Source organism: Schistocerca gregaria, chromosome 9 (genome assembly GCF_023897955.1).
Source record: "Schistocerca gregaria isolate iqSchGreg1 chromosome 9, iqSchGreg1.2, whole genome shotgun sequence".
Taxonomy (NCBI): Eukaryota; Metazoa; Arthropoda; class Insecta; order Orthoptera; family Acrididae; genus Schistocerca; species Schistocerca gregaria.
The window spans coordinates 160,373,527-160,390,089 of NC_064928.1; the positions used below are offsets into that span (position 1 = coordinate 160,373,527).

General features: G+C 41.0%; 1 protein-coding gene across 2 annotated transcripts in view; it reads right to left on the reverse strand.

The window, feature by feature from the left end:
• LOC126291748 (GILT-like protein 1) overlaps positions 1-15,629 on the reverse strand; it is a 110,253-nt gene extending 94,624 nt beyond the window's left edge. The window contains exon 1 of one of the 2 annotated variants that reach the window (XM_049985426.1): positions 15,374-15,629. In XM_049985426.1, coding sequence (XP_049841383.1) covers positions 15,374-15,433 — 60 coding nt within the window. In that variant the 5' untranslated portion in view covers positions 15,434-15,629. The remainder of the gene's footprint in view (positions 1-15,373) is intronic. The other variant, XM_049985425.1, reaches the window with a different exon arrangement.
• Between the last annotated feature and the right edge of the window lie 934 nt (positions 15,630-16,563).

Sequence of the window (16,563 nt, forward strand, 5' to 3'; positions counted from 1 at the left end):
AGAGGTAGAAATTAATAAAAGAATTAGCAGTGGAAGGGAGATCATTGAGATGCTCAGCTCAATGTTATGGAACAATAAATATAACAAACCGAACCAAATAAAAATCATATATAAATCGATACTAGCGAGCATAGTTACGTATGGAGTGGAGACTTGATCTCCTAATCTGAAACACGTAAAAAAAAATCTGAAAGCAGTAGAAATAGACTTCTGGAGAAGGTCAGCAAGAATTTGTAGAAAAGAGGAAGTAAGAAACGACGAAATAATAAAGAGAATGGAAGTAAGAGAAAGAATGCATGACGTGATGGATAGAAGAAAGTTATAATGGTACGGGCACGTAAGAACAATGGAGGAAGCCAGTACTCCGAAAATGATCTTGGAATGGGAACCAGAGTGAAACAAGAGAAGAGGGCGCCCTATGACCACCTATCTCAAAAATGTACTATTAACAATGAGAAGTCTTGGCGTAGAGGAAGAAGATATAGAAGATCGGAACACATGGAGAGACATACTGAGGAGATAAATTAAGATCTTACGTAACAGATGGAATAATTTCCGGTCATTTGTTATGTTGGAGAGAAACCTTTGTATAATGAAAATCTCAATAAATGAAAATAAAACAGTTCCATCAATGATAAAGATCAACATCCTCGCCTCTAGCTGCAGTTTTCAGATTTCCTTCATCATTTGTACATCGATTTTGGAAATAATTCAACTATTCATTTTCTGAAATGGGTTTAATTATTAAATTGTTTCAGCGTCCTATAGGCTCTAGTTTCTTTCCCATATACATCTTTCTCCATTTCACTGAGAAAATGTTCCCAGGCTTATGTGATTGATTTTTCTTGTCTCTCTTTTGACCACTGCTGAGGTATGGTACAACCCTGATACTAACAAGTGTAATTCAGTGTAGGTATATACACAACAAAATCAAAGTACAAAAAGGAAGACCGTTTGCGAGAAACGTCTCAAGGAGTGAGACAAGAGGCCCTTTATCGCTCACGTTCTTTAATGTACAGGGCGAAGAAAAACTGGCAAACTCGTACAAAGCAGCGCGATTCCTCTGATATCGGCGATACAAAATGTCTCTCACAAAGTTTCGTCCTGTGCATATTTCGTGCATTAAATGGACGTTGAAGATTGGCATTTTGGCAACACTTTAATCACATGACGCTTACTACCGCCGCCAGTAATTCAGCACGCCTGTGCAGTTAGTGCAATAGATAGCATTTTTGCGTTAGCATGAAGGTGGTCGAGGGCTCGATTTTGGGTCGAGGCTTATTTGTTTTTATTTGCCAAAAGTATTCTGCGTAGTATGGTATCTGGCGTCCTAATCGCCATACAGCGATTACAGTGGGTCTTCTATAAAACATTTGGAATTACATACTACGAACACAGAAATGGAAGTACAGACGCTTACATTGGTCTGCTCTTACAGATGCCTTTTCCATGTCGTAGACGTTGTTTTGCACCACTGCATCTACTAGATTCCAAACTAGTTTTGTGTGTACCCTCCCCCAATAGTCCCATCGATTAATGTGTGGTTTAAACCTTTGAAACGTCTTGCGGAAATAAAAAAACAGTAAACTTGTTGATTCATTCGATATTAGTAACAGTCACAGTAAAGCCTAACTTAGAATGTTCGCACCTGAAGTATTTCTTCTTTATTATTCTTTATTACTAGTTCTGTTCGCAATACATTTTCCATGCGGTATCTACATATACCATCGCTTAATGAACAAGCAAAATTATATCATTGTACGTTACATACGTCAGGAGACATGACGTCATAAACATTGAGATGCGTGGAAAACAACTAACTTGTTATAAAACTGAGCTCATGCTTACTCAGAAAATATAGTCATCTAGTATTTGAGAATGGGGACACATAGCGACTTGCAACTTACTTTACGCATAATTTCAAAACTTTTCTAAACTTTTTCTCGCTTACAGCTCTACAAAATACTGAAAGGAAAACAGCTTATCCCTTACTTAAAAGTTCATTGTTCAAGCGGTTAAACGTTAGCACCCGGTACTACGTTTTAACGTGTTTCTTCTATATTACTATCTATGATCCGAAATGTGTTACGACAGTATCCGCATATACCAGCGAATGTACCTGCAAAATTATATCGCTGCACGGAATATAATTCAACAGATACCACGTGATAAATATTGAGAAGCGTGAACAAGTAGCTTCTGCTTAAAACGGAGCGCAAATTACCCAGAATATAATCCTGTACTCGGCCAGTGATAATTAGAGACACTTCTAACAAACTTTGCAATTAATTTCAAACATTTTGTAAGCTTTTTCTCGCTTAACGTCACTCATTCGTACAGTGACAGACGTCCGAAGGTGTTTTATACATAGAAGTGAGAGTTTTTAATCTTCCGTTATAGGCGAGCACCTGACGTATGCACGAATTTGCACTAGAGGGAGTACTCTCGGGACCTAATCAGCTGTACAAGAAATGTATTCACAGTTGCGAACATGGACAACTATCAGCTGTATAATGGAGTGACGACAATGAAAATTTGTACCAGACCGGGACTCGAACCCGTATTTCCCGCTTATAGCGAACGGTCGCCTTACCATTTGGGTATCTATGCATGGCTCACGGCTAGACGTCGCCAACTTGTGTCTACAACCTGTGCTCGTACACCCATTATCTATATTCCCGTACAGGCGAGACGTCTTACTTAAAATTCACTTGCCCGTTCTCGGCAGATAACTACGATATTGCAGTGCCTGTGTTATTCGGAATTACGATGTAAATATTCTTCGGACATGCATGCAAGTTTAGTTAATTACAAATACTAAATTCTCTTGTGCAGTAAGAATTAATGTTTTGCAGGATTTACTAATGTACCAGTAAATCAAATCCAGTTACAGTAGAGCGTCTATTATCCGAACGTCGGTCAACCGAACGACCGCTTAACCGAACCGTGCACTCGCTCGCACCTGTTACTCTCCCACCCTACCGTCCATCATCCCCCTCACTCCCAAACCAAGTTTCCCACAGTAGTCGCCGCACTGGGCCACCGCTGGCGGAACATTGCTTCTAATGGGGCGCCTTCACAAGGCGCTGCTGACCGGCCAAGCCGCCAGTTTGGCCGATATTACACTGTCAAATATCTTTGTCCAATATCTTTGTCAAAGATATTTGATGGTGTAATAGGGAACTTTGTCAAATGTCGTCCAGTATTTGATCAAATCTAGGGCGTCGTTGTAGATTTGATCAAAGAAGTCGCTTGTCTTCTGTTCACTGAAATGTGACATTTTACCACATGGAGCGCTAGCGTCGCTGTCGGCTCTAGTGTTATTATAAACATTTAGAGTAAATACAATTGGTGTGTGCCGACAACTACAAAATTAATAGAGATGTATGAAGCTGATGAAGCACCTTACAACGTGAGGCGCGCTGAATACAAAAAGTGATTACGAAGATTGAAGACCTGACCTGACCAAACCTAACCTAACCGTCTCCTGTAGCAAGGAATCGGCGTGTTACAGTGAGCCCGTCTTCCGCAGATGTAGCAGTTCTTAAGTGAATATTGTGCTTTGTGATATGAGGATACACTTCACTGAGCACGTACAGAAATGTATGCTTACCCATTTTGTTGAATGCTTTTTTCGTGTCGTCGTAAAACCCACAGCTTCACCCGGCTATGTTTCCTTTTTCTTCCCCCGCTTCTCTTCCGCATGTGCACACAGTGCAATTGTGGTACATGCAACTGCTGCGGTTAATAACAAGTTGTTGTTGTTGTGAGCCATCTTGAACTTTGACGAAAAATATGACGACAGCGCTACGTCAAAGATCTTTGTCAAATATATTTGACAGAATAATTGATCACATCTTTGATCAAATCTTTGACAAAGAAATTTGACAGTATAATACCGGCCTTTCAACAATCAGCACACTTCCGTCGGTTTTGCACTGGCAGTAGAAGTAGCGGCAGTATCAGAGCTGTTCACAGCAACAGCTGCGCCAGCTTCGAGTTGAGGCGTGCCGCTCCGCGCAGTTTGAAGGATTGCGCGCCCCCAAGATCTCACGGTGTAAACAGTCACCTTCTGTTCTCTGCTACGACCACTTGTGTGCTGCTGCGTGAAGAATTGAACTTGACGATACAAAATGCTTAAACGTAAACGTGTTGTCCTTTCTATGAGGGACAAGTACGAGATTATTAAAAGGTTAGAAGAAGGTGAATATGCAACCACTTTATCCAATTTTATTTTTGTATACTGTGTGTACTGTTCATGCAAAATGCGTATGTAATATGTATATATTTTTGTTTAATAAACTGTGCCAATAACTATATATTCCTACTGAAGTTGCCTTTGTATGTTACTTTGTAATACTAAAAGAGATGCTGTTTTTATGAATAAATTTACTGTACAGTACTTCCTTTTGGCAAATAAACATGTTGTTGTTGTTGCGGTCTTCAGTCCTGAGACTGGTTTGATGCAGCTCTCCATGCTACTCTATCCTGTGAAAGCTTCTTCATCTCCCAGTACCTATTGCAACTTACATCCTTCTGAATCTGCTTAGTGTAGTCATCTCTTGGTCTCCCTCTACGACTTTTACCCTCCACGCTGCCCTCCAATACCAAATTGGTGATCCCTTGATGCCTCAGAACATGTCCTACCAACCGATCCCTTCTTCTAGTCAAGTTGTGCCACAAACTTCTCTTCTCCCCAATCCTATTCAATACCTCCTCATTAGTTATGTGATCTTCCCATCTAATCTTCAGCATTCTTCTGTAACACCACATTTCGAAAGCTTCTATTCTCTTCTAGTCCAAACTATTTATCGTCCATGTTTCACTTCCATACATGGCTACACTCCATACAAATACTTTCAGAAATGACTTCCTGACACTTAAATCTATGCTCGATGTTAACAAATTTCTCTTCTTCAGAAACGCTTTCCTTGCCATTGCCAGTCTACACTTTATATCCTCTCCCCAAACAGCAAAACTCCTTTACTACTTTAAGTGTCTCATTTCCTAATCTAATTTCCTCGGCATCATCCAACATAATTCGACTACATTCCATTATCCTCGTTTTGCTTTTGTTGATCTTCATCTTATATCCTCCTTTCAAGACACTATCCATTCCGTTCAACTGCTCTTCCAAGTCCTTTGCTGTCTCAGATAGAATTACAATGTCATCAGCAAAACTCAAAGTTTTTATTTCTTCTCCATGGATTTTAATACCTACTAAGAACTTTTCTTTAGTTTCCTTCACTGCTTGCTCAATATACTGATTGAATAACATCGGGGAGAGGCTACAAACCTGTCTCACTCCCTTCCCAACCACTGCCTCCCTTTAATGTCCCTCGACTCTTATAACTGCCATCTGGTTTATGTACAAATTCTAAATAGCCTTTCGCCCCCTGTATTTTACCCCTGCCACCTTCAGAATTTGAAAGAGAGTATTCCAGTCAACATTGTCAAAAACTTTCTCTAAGTCTACAAATGCTAGAAACGGAGGTTTGCCCTTCCTTAATCTAGCTACTAAGATAAGTCGTAGGGTCAGTATTGCCTCACGTGTTCCAGTGTTTCTACGGAATCCAAACTGATCTTCCCTGAGGTCGGCTTCTACTAGTTTTTCCATTCGTCTGTAAAGAATTCGTGTTAGCATTTTGCAGCTGTGGCTTATTAAACTGATAGTTCGGTAATTTTCACATCTGTCAACACCTTCTTTCTTTGGGATTGGAATTATTATATTCTTCTTGAAGTCTGAGGGTATTTCGCCTGTTTCTTACATCTTTCTCACCAGGTGGTAGAGTTTTGTCAGGACTGGCCATCCCAAGCCCGTCAGTAGTTCCAATGGAATGTTGTCTACTCCGGGGGCCTTGTTTCGACTCAGGTCTTTCAGTGCTCTGTAAAACCCTTCACGCAATATCATATCTCCCATTTCATCTTCATCTACATGTACAGTTCGATTATCCGAACGAACCAGTTTTCCGAACACCCATGTTCCCCAATTACTTCAGATAATCGACGATCTACTGTATGTTATTCACTAAAAAGACAATATTTCTAGTTTGAATGCATTGTGTTGGTACGACTTCGAGTGACGAATGAGCGACGTAGATAAGCGCACACCTGCTTGGTTTTCCTCTTAAGTTTTTGGGAGGAGTGAAGAGGTGACACGTGGCTATCAGTCGAACGCCAAGTGGCAATCACTTACAGTCCGGTGTTAGTATAATAAAAAGTTATAGTCTGTGTCTGTGTCAGGAGGAACTGTTATGAGGAGAGTTGAATGCAAGTCACCCAAACTGTGTGTTTTTAAAAGGCAAAGAAATGAAGTAAATATTTTTCACAAAATATATTCCGGTTTACTGAATTTTACCACTGCAATGCAGTAGAACACCTACTTTACAGGAATTTATCAACTGTGACTCTTCAAGCTTTCCCGGCGGAGTCTTTTTAGGCTGATCTAAATATAGAATATGGCCTATTAAGTTCTATACATATTTTTTTGGACCTTTCTTACAAAAAGGTTTATAACAAACTAGTTTACCCGTAACAGCTTTGCCCGCGTCACACAGTGAAAGAAAACGAAGTAATGTGAATCTTTTGAGGGTATATTTGTAAAATTGTACGTTTCCAGCGTTCTCCATGTTTCAAAGCGTAGGTCTGCACTTTAAACTGCGAAATACATGTGTGTTTTCTGGCGAATACTTTTATTTTCTTAAACAGGTTTTAATAACCCGACTAATACAGTATTTAAAAATGCAGAGGTCTTCGTCTGCCACTGTTTCACTCAGACAACTGAGCCGAAATCTTGGACGGACGAAGCTTTTATTTAGTTTGAGAAACGGGTCAATTTGAAATAGTTTCGGTTGTGTAGGACGTAATTTAAATCTATAAAAGGCAATTTCCCGACTGACGAACTCACTCAATGGCTGATCATCGCCCAGCCCAAACGACTCATGATAGAAACATGAACTGTGAAGAGGGTGTTAATGTTAATACCGTAGGCGTCGTTTAAGAAGGGATTTTTCGAAATTCCACCCCTAAGGGAGTAAAATGAAGGACGAAATGTGTTATGGAAATATTTCATTACGCAAGCCTTTTTTAAGCTAATCTCTGAAAATTTGTATTTGTGTTTGGCTTCTTTGTTAGAAAGAAAGTATCTGTTTTTGAAATACAGCCCGTAAGGGGTTCAAACTGAGCGTGAAATTTTTTATGAAAATATTTCATAGTGAAAACATGTTTAAAGCTAAATCTTTGAAAATTGGTGTTAAGGTTGTGTGTTAGAAATGAAAAAATATGTGTTTCACTGTTTTTGTAAATTCAACCCCTATGCTGATTCACTGACTCACAGGTCAAACTGGTAAGGATAAAATTTGCAGACGGTGTTGATCTTATACTGTAAACAATGAATAAGAAGTGACTGTTTGAAATTCCACTGCTAAGGGGGTGAAATAGTGGATGAAAGGTTTTATGAAAATACATCGCTGTTAAGGCAATTTTTAGGCTCGAACTACGAAAACTGTTATTTGGTTTCTCAGTCAGAAACACGTTTTTCAGCATTTTTGGAAATTCAATCCCTAAGGGGGTAAAATAGTGGGTGAAAGTTTATTTGAAAATAAATCATTATTAAATAACTACTACAGGATTTTTATAGCTACATCTATGAAAATTGGGTGTTTCAGTGTTTTTGAAAACTGAACCCCCTAAGGGAATGGAACAGTAGATGAAAACGTTTATGAAATTATTTCACCATGAAAGAAGTTTCAAAGCTATATCTATGAAATATATATATCGTTTGTGTATTACAAATTAAAAAAAAACATGTTTCACTGTCTTTGCGAATTCAACCATTAATGGGCTGAAATTGGGGATGGAAACATTTAAGAAAATATTTCATTACATTTTTAAAAAATTTTATGTTGTGTAAACTGGTATTTCACTTCTCGTTTGGACATAAAGAAATATGTGTTAGAGCACGAAAGTTTCAATAGCAATATCACCAAAACAACGCAAAATACATGATTAACAAAAACGTTGGACTCAAGCTATCAGAATCGCTTTTGGTCAGAAGTCATTCGGAAAAGACCATGATTCTGTGGCCTAATTAGCGTGGAAATTGTTGCAATTTGTAACAATAGAAAAATTTTATAAAAGAAAAAAATCTGTGTAGACTGTACAGCTTACGTGAGCGGAGCAGCAGGCGCTGAGTTGGGACATAATCATACGCAAAGTGTCATTAATTTAAATAATAATATTACATAACTTTTTAACCTCGCTAATTAGAAACATCACATTAATCCAGGCTTAAATTGGCACGCTTTGGATATTTTAAATGCCACTTAAGTATATGGTCTGAGGCAGCCAGAATGTTCCAAAAAGTATTTTTAGGCCTTAAGTATTCCTAATTTTTCAAAGGGGCCTCCCGTTTGGATCCCTATCTGTTGAGTTCCCTCCCCAAAAATTTAGTGCTGGTGACACCCATGTACAAAGTGTCCCGACGCTTGGGAAATATGTTTACAGGTAAGAATTGATAAAGCACCACAGAAGGGGGAAAAAACAAAGAAATGATGAATGACATTAATGGCAGTGAGTCCCCATCTGAGTAAATTTACGGTTGATGCCATGTTGGATGCATTATGTGTCGGTGATGGTAAAGACAATACAACGTCCGGGCCCCGAGTGGAAAAAAAATCTCCGACCCGGCCGGGAAGCGAACCTGGACCCGCTGCTTGGCACTCAGATCTATATCTACATCGATAATCTGTAAATCACATTTAAGTGCCTAGCAGAGGGTTCATCGAACCACCTTCACAATTCTCTATTATTCCAATCTCGTATGTGTCTCTGAGCACTAAGGGACTTAACTTCTGATGTCATCAGCCCCTAGAACAGAACTAGTTAAACCGATCTAACCTAAGGACATCACACACATCCATGCGCGAGGCAGGATTCGAACCTGCGACCGTAGCGCGGGTAGAATGAGCACCTATATCTTTCCGTACCAGCTCTGATTTCCCTTATTTTATCTTTGTGATCGTTCCTCCCTATATAAATCGGCATCAGCAAAATATTTTCGCATTCGGAGGAGAAAGTTGGTGATTGGAATTTCGTGAGAAGATCCCGTCGCAACGAAAAACGCCTTTCTTTTAATGATGTCCATCCCAAATCCTGTATCATTTCTGTGACACTCTCTCCAATATTTCGCGATAATACAAAACATGCTGCCTTTCTTCGAACTTTTTCGATGTACTCAGTCAGTCCGATCTGGTAAGGATCCCAGACCGCGCAACAGTATTCTAAAAGAGGGCGGACAAGCGTAGTGTAGGCAGTCTCCTTAGTAGGTCTGTTACATTTTCTAAGTGTCCTGCCAATGAAAGGGAGTCTTTGGTTATCCTTGCCCACAACATTTTCTGTGTGTTCCTTCCAATTTAAATTGTTCGTAATTGTAATTCCTAGGTATTTAGTTGAATTTACGGCTTTTGGATTAGACTGATTTATCGTGTAACCGACGTTTTACGCGTTCTTTTTAGCACTCATGAGAGCACCTCACACTTTTCGTTATTTAAGGTCAATTGCCACTTTTCGCACCATTTCGATATTTCTTCTAAATCGTTTTGCAGTTTGCTTTGATCTTCTGATGACTTTATTAGTCAATAAACGACAGCGTCATCTGCTCAGATTGTCTCCCAAATCGTTTATATAGATAAGGAACCGCAAAGGGCCTATAACACTGCGCAGTGGTTAGCACCCTGGACATGCATTCGGGAGGACGACGGTTCAATCCCGCGTCCGGCCATCCTGATTTAGGTTTTCCGTGATTTCCCTCAATCGCTCTAGGCAAATGGCGGGATGGTTCCTTTGAAAGGGCACGGCCGACTTCCTTCTCCGTCCTTCCCTAATCCGATGAGACCGATGACCTCGCTGTTTGGTTTCCTCCCCCAAACAACCCAACCCCATAACACTACCTTGAGGAACGCCAGAAATCACTTCTGTTTTACTCGATGACTTTCCGTCAATTACAACCATTGTTGTTGTTGTGGTCTTCAGTCCTGAGACTGGTTTGATGCAGCTCTCCATGCTACTCTATCCTGTGCAAGCTTCTTCATCTCCCAGTACCTACTGCAACCTACATCCTTCTGAATCTGCTTAGTGTACTCATCTCTCGGTCTCCCTCTACGATTTTTACCCTCCACACTGCCCTCCAATGCTAAATTTGTGATCCCTTGATGCCTCAAAACATGTCCTACCAACCGATCCCTTCTTCTAGTCAAGTTGTGCCATAAACTTCTCTTCTCCCCAATCCTATTCAATACCTCCTCATTAGTTACGTGATCTATCCACCTTATCTTCAGTATTCTTCTGTAGCACCACATTTCGAAAGCTTCTATTCTCTTCTTGTCCAAACTAGTTATCGTCCATGTTTCACTTCCATACATGGCTACACTCCAAACAAATATTTTCAGAAATGACTTCCTGACACTTAAATCTATATTCGATGTTAACAAATTTCTCTTCTTCAGAAACGCTTTCCTTGCCATTGCCAGTCTACATTTTATATCCTCTCTACTTCGACCATCATCAGTTATTTTACTTCCTAAATAGCAAAACTCCTTTACTACTTTAAGTGTCTCATTTCCTAATCTAATTCCCTCAGCATCACCCGATTTAATTGGACTACATTCCATTATCCTCGTTTTGCTTTTGTTGATGTTCATCTTATATCCTCCTTTCAAGACACTGTCCATTCCGTTCAACTGCTCTTCCAAGTCCTTTGCCGTCTCTGACAGAATTACAATGTCATCGGCGAACCTCAAAGTTTTTACTTCGTCTCCATGAATTTTAATACCTACTCCAAATTTTTCTTTTGTTTCCTTTACTGCTTGCTCAATATACAGATTGAATAACATCGGGGAGAGGCTACAACCCTGTCTCACTCCTTTCCCAACCACTGCTTCCCTTTCATGCCCCTCGACTCTTATGACTGCCATCTGGTTTCTGTACAAATTGTAAATAGCCTTTCGCTCCCTGTATTTTACCCCTGCCACCTTTAGAATTTGAAAGAGAGTATTCCAGTCAACATTGTCAAAAGCTTTCTCTAAGTCTACAAATGCTAGAAACGTAGGTTTGCCTTTTCTTAATCTTTCTTCTAAGGTAAGTCGTAAGGTCAGTATTGCCTCACGTGTTCCAACATTTCTACGGAATCCAAACTGATCCTCCCCGAGGTCCGCATCTATCAGTTTTTCCATTCGTCTGTAAAGAATTCGCGTTAGTATTTTGCAGCTGTGACTTATTAAACTGATAGTTCGGTAATTTTCACATCTGTCAGCACCTGCTTTCTTTAGGATTGGAATTATTATATTCTTCTTGAAGTCTGAGGGTATTTGGCCTGTCTCATACATCTTGCTCACCAGCTGGTAGAGTTTCGTCATGACTGGCTCTCCCAAGGCCGTCAGTAGTTCTAATGGAATGTTGTCCACTCCGGGGGCCTTGTTCCGACTCAGGTCTTTCAGTGCTCTGTCAAACTCTTCACGCAATATCGTATCACCCATTTCGTCTTCATCTACATCCTCTTCAATTTCCATAATATTGTCCTCAAGTACATCACCCTTGTATAAACCTTCTATATACTCCTTCCACCTTTCTGCCTTCACTTCTTTGCTTAGAACTGGGTTGCCATCTGAGCTCTTGATATTCATACACGTGGTTCTCTTCTCTCCAAAGGTCTCTTTAATTTTCCTGTAGGCAGTATCTATCTTACCCCTAGTGAGATAAGCTGCTACATCCTTACATTTGTCCTCTAGCCATCCCTGCTTAGCCTTTTTGCACTTCCTGTCGATCTCTTTTTTGAGACGTTTGTATTCCTTTTTGCCTGCTTCATTTACTGCATTTTTATATTTTCTCCTTTCATCAATTAAATTCAATATTTCTTCTGTTACCCAAGGATTTCTAGCAGCCATCGTCTTTTTACCTACTTTATCCTCTGCTGCCTTCACTACTTCATCCCTCAGAGCTACCCATTCTTCTTCTACTGTATTTCTTTTGCCTATTCCTGTCAATTGTTCCCTTATGCTCTCCCTGAAACTCTGTACAACCTCTGGTTCTTTCAGTTTATCCAGGTCCCATCTCCTTAATTTCCCACATTTTTGCAGTTTCTTCAGTTTTAATCTACAGGTCATAACCAATAGATTGTGGTCAGAGTCCACATCTGCCCCTGGAAATGTCTTACAACTTAAAACCTGGTTCCTAAATCTCTGTCTTACCATTATATAATCTATCTGATACCTTTTAGTATCTCCAGGGTTCTTCCACGTATACAACCTTCTTTCATGATTCTTAAACCAAGTGTTACCTATGACTAAGTTGTGCTCTGTACAAAATTCTACTAGGCGGCTTCCTCTTTCATTTCTTAGCCCCAATCCATATTCACCTACTATGTTTCCTTCTCTCCCTTTTCCTACACTCGAATTCCAGTCACCCATTACTATTAAATTTTCGTCTCCCTTCACTATCTGAATAATTTCTTTTATTTCATCGTACATTTCTTCAATTTCTTCGTCATCTGCAGAGCTAGTTGCCATATAAACTTGTACTACTGTAGTAGGTGTGGGCTTCGTATCTATCTTGGCCACAATAATGCGTTCACTATGCTGTTTGTAGTAGCTTACCCGCATTCCTATTTTCCTATTCATTATTAAACCTACTCCTGCATTACCCCTATTTGATTTTGTGTTTATAACCCTGTAATCACCTGACCAGAAGTCTTGTTCCTCCTGCCACCGAACTTCACTAATTCCCACTATATCTAACTTTAACCTATCCATTTCCCTTTTTAAATTTTCTAACCTACCTGCCCGATTAAGGGATCTGACATTCCACGCTCCGATCCGTAGAACGCCAGTTTTCTTTCTCCTGATAACGACATCCTCCTGAGTAGTCCCCGCCCGGAGATCCGAATGGGGGACTATTTTACCTCCGGAATATTTTACCCAAGAGAATGCCATCATCATTTAATCATACAGTAAAGCTGCATGTCCTCGGGAAAAATTACGGCTGTAGTTTCCCCTTGCTTTCAGCCGTTCGCAGTACCAGCACAGCAACGCCGTTTTGGTTAATGTTGCAAGGCCAGATCAGTCAATCATCCAGACTGTTGCCCCTGCAACTACTGAAAAGGCTGCTGCCCCTCTTCAGGAACCACACGTTTGTCTGGCCTCTCAACAGATACCCCTCCGTTGTGGTTGCACCTACGGTACGGCCATCTGTATCGCTGAGGCACGCAAGCCTCCCCACCAACGGCAAGGTCCATAGACTTACTAAATAAAAACTAGACCGCGCATTGGCGCTAGTGTCGCGTCCCCACATTGAAGAATGTGATAGATGCCGCCATTTGCAGGGAAACAGTGCGTAAACATGGTTCGTTCGTGTGCTGCTTTTAATTGTAACAGTATAATGGAAGCAAAGACGAAGGCGGAAACAATGTTACATTTCACAGGTCAGTCATTTCCGGTTGTTTGTTACTTAATATTACTTGTATATAGTATTTTCATGGATAAGTAATACATCACGAGCGTTTGTTTTTGTTTAGGTTTCCCCTTACAAATGATTTTCTAAATAGGAAATGGATAGTTGCTACTCGCAGAGAGAAATTTCAACTGACAGCAAATCATTTGCTGTGCTCTCTTCATTTTGGAGAGAATTGTTACATGGAAAATTATGTAAATAGACGTCAACTGAAGGACGATGCTATACCGACAGTATTTGGATTTCCAACTCATTTGAAAAAAGTATAGTGCCCTGGAAATCGTGCAATATAGGCCTAGGTTAAATAGTGTGGAAATACTGTCAATGTGTATAATTTTGAACGTTCCTTTTCCAGGTTACCAAGGCAATCAAATATATATTAAGTATGAATCAGAGGTAGGTCGAATAATTGCGTTTAGATATTCAACATGTGTTGTTAGGCGGTGATTATACTTCGTAAATGGTCAAATACTTGATCAAATGTTACAAACTCAACCACTTTCAGAGGAGCTACCAGTGTTAAAAACTAATGTGCGAATGAAATTCCTACGGTATTTAAAGTGATATGGGTTATTACAATTAATCATACCAAACTTCGAGTTAGACAATACTGTGCTAAACAAAAGTAAGCGTGCAAAATGTACACAGTAGTAGGCAAAAAGCAATCACGACCTGACAGGAAAATTACGTGTTAATTAATTATCGTACTGTCTGCTACTTTAAAAGTTACATGTAATTATCTAATGTAAAAAACTCGATGTAAACTCGCTGCACCTTGTCAGGAAAGAGCCTTAGATTTTTAAATTTCGCGTCTCTATGCAGACGTATTTCGGAAATTAGGAAACTACGTTCATTTAAGTATACTTTTAAAACAGACTCGAATACTCAGTACTTTTTTAAACGAACATGTGTTTAATTTGTGCTTCAGTTGCTCTTGTTGCGTCTCATATACGTCAAATCACAACCCCAGCACTAGGATTGATCCCTGCAAATGGCGGCGATCAGCTGCTTCAGTTGGGGGACAGTTGCTTCGCTTCTCCGCTACGGCGTGGTAGGGGCTCGATTACAACGAACTGCGACCTCTCTGACAGGAAATCACAGATCGGCTTAGGACGCCGACGGATGGAAGAAAAGGGTGCGCCTGTCTGAGGGTAAAAGAATAAGGGGAGGAGGGTTCTGGTGTATAAAAAATAGTGTTGTAATGAGAAGTAGTAGAAATGAGAACAGCGAGAAACTTAACATCAGGACTGATGGTCACGAAGTCAATGAAGTTAAGGAATTCTGATACCTAGGCAGTAAAATAACCAATGACGGACGGAGCAAGGAGGACGTCAAAAGCAGACCCGCTATGGCAAAAAAGGCATTTCTGGCCAAGGGAAGTCTACTAATATCAAATACCGGCCTTAATTTGAGGAAGAAATTTCTGAGGATGTACGTCTGGAGTACAGCATTATATGGTAGTGAAACATGGACTGTGGGAAAACCGGAACAGAAGAGAATCGAAGCATTTGAGATGTGGTGCTATAGACGAATGTTGAAAATTAGGTGGACTGATGAGGTTCTACGCAGAATCGGAGAGGAAAGGAATATGTGGAAAACGCTGATAAGGAGAAGGGACAGGATGATAGGACATCTGCTAAGACATGAGGGAATGACTTCCATGGTACTAGAGGGAGCTGTAGAGGGCAAAAACTGTAGAGGAAGACAGAGATTGGAATACGCCAAGCAAATAATTGAGGACGTAGGTTGGAAGTGCTACTCTGAGATGAAGAGGTTAGCACAGGAAAGGAATTGGTGGCGGGCCGCATTAAACCAGTCAGTAGACTGATGACAAAAAAAAATAATAAGCTGGATAAAGCCCACGACTTACCTCCTCGTTAGAGGCACTCGCTGCGGCAGCTAGCAGCAGACCGATCGGCAGTGCCCACATGTTGACAAGTACCGCGCACACACACACGCCTGTGTTGCGTCTGGTCGTCAGTTAGGTTTACCTATCGGCAGGTGCGCAGCGACTGGGTACACTTGACTAAGGTTCAGCCTCGCCGTCCAATGGCGCAACTAGCCCCTCGTCTACGTCTGAAGTCACCAAAACCGCCGCGCCACTGCCGGGTGCTTACGATAAGGTCCACCGCTCCACCGTGTAAGTCGGCCGTGTGTGCTCAGTTGCTGGACGTCCACAGGGCCAAGTCCGTTGTCCTTATAACGGTCATTGCCCGCGGCTAACAAATACTCCCAGAACAACACACGCCGCTGCTCGGGCATTGTGACCGCATTGTTCAGCCGTGTTTGCTGAATGACTACCCGCTGACTGTAGCGCACGCTGACGCTAGCATTCCGCGACCGTGCAGTCGCAGCAAGGCGGGCAGGCGACTCCGGAGGACGATGGCAGCGCCGAATGGAATCACTTAACTGGTATCACACGATATTGTAATACGAGGGCTATCCACAAAGTACGTTACGTTTTGGGATTAAAAATAAATAAAGTATTGGAATTTTTTTTATTATATACAGATGAAAGCCACACTTCAATACTACTTTTCTACATAGTTGCCATTTAAAGTAAGGCACTTATCGTAGTGATGGGCGAGCTTGGAAATTCCTTCGTCGTAAAATTCGGCCGCCTTCGCCTTCAACCACGTGGTTACCTTTTCTTTTGGGCCAGAAAACGTGTGATTTTTGTGGATTTTTCTGGAAAGAGACCCTACAATAAGCTCTCAAAGGTATTGCCAAACACTGCACAACCTCGGAAGAGCAATACAAAACAAGCGCAGGGGAAAGTTGGGCTCAAAGATCTTGCTGATTCACGACAACGCCCGGGCCCACACGGCAAATGCCACTCGTGAAGTTCTCGAATCTTTTAAATGGGCGTTGTTTCCTCATCCGCCGTACAGTCCCGACCTGGCACCGAGCGACTTCCACTTATTCCCAGCAATGAAGAAGTGGTTGGCTATGCAGCGTTTTGATGACGACGCACAGCTTCAATAAGAGGTAACCACGTGGTTGAAGGCGCAGGCGGCCGAATTTTACGACGAAGGAATTTCCAAGGTCGTCCATCGCTAC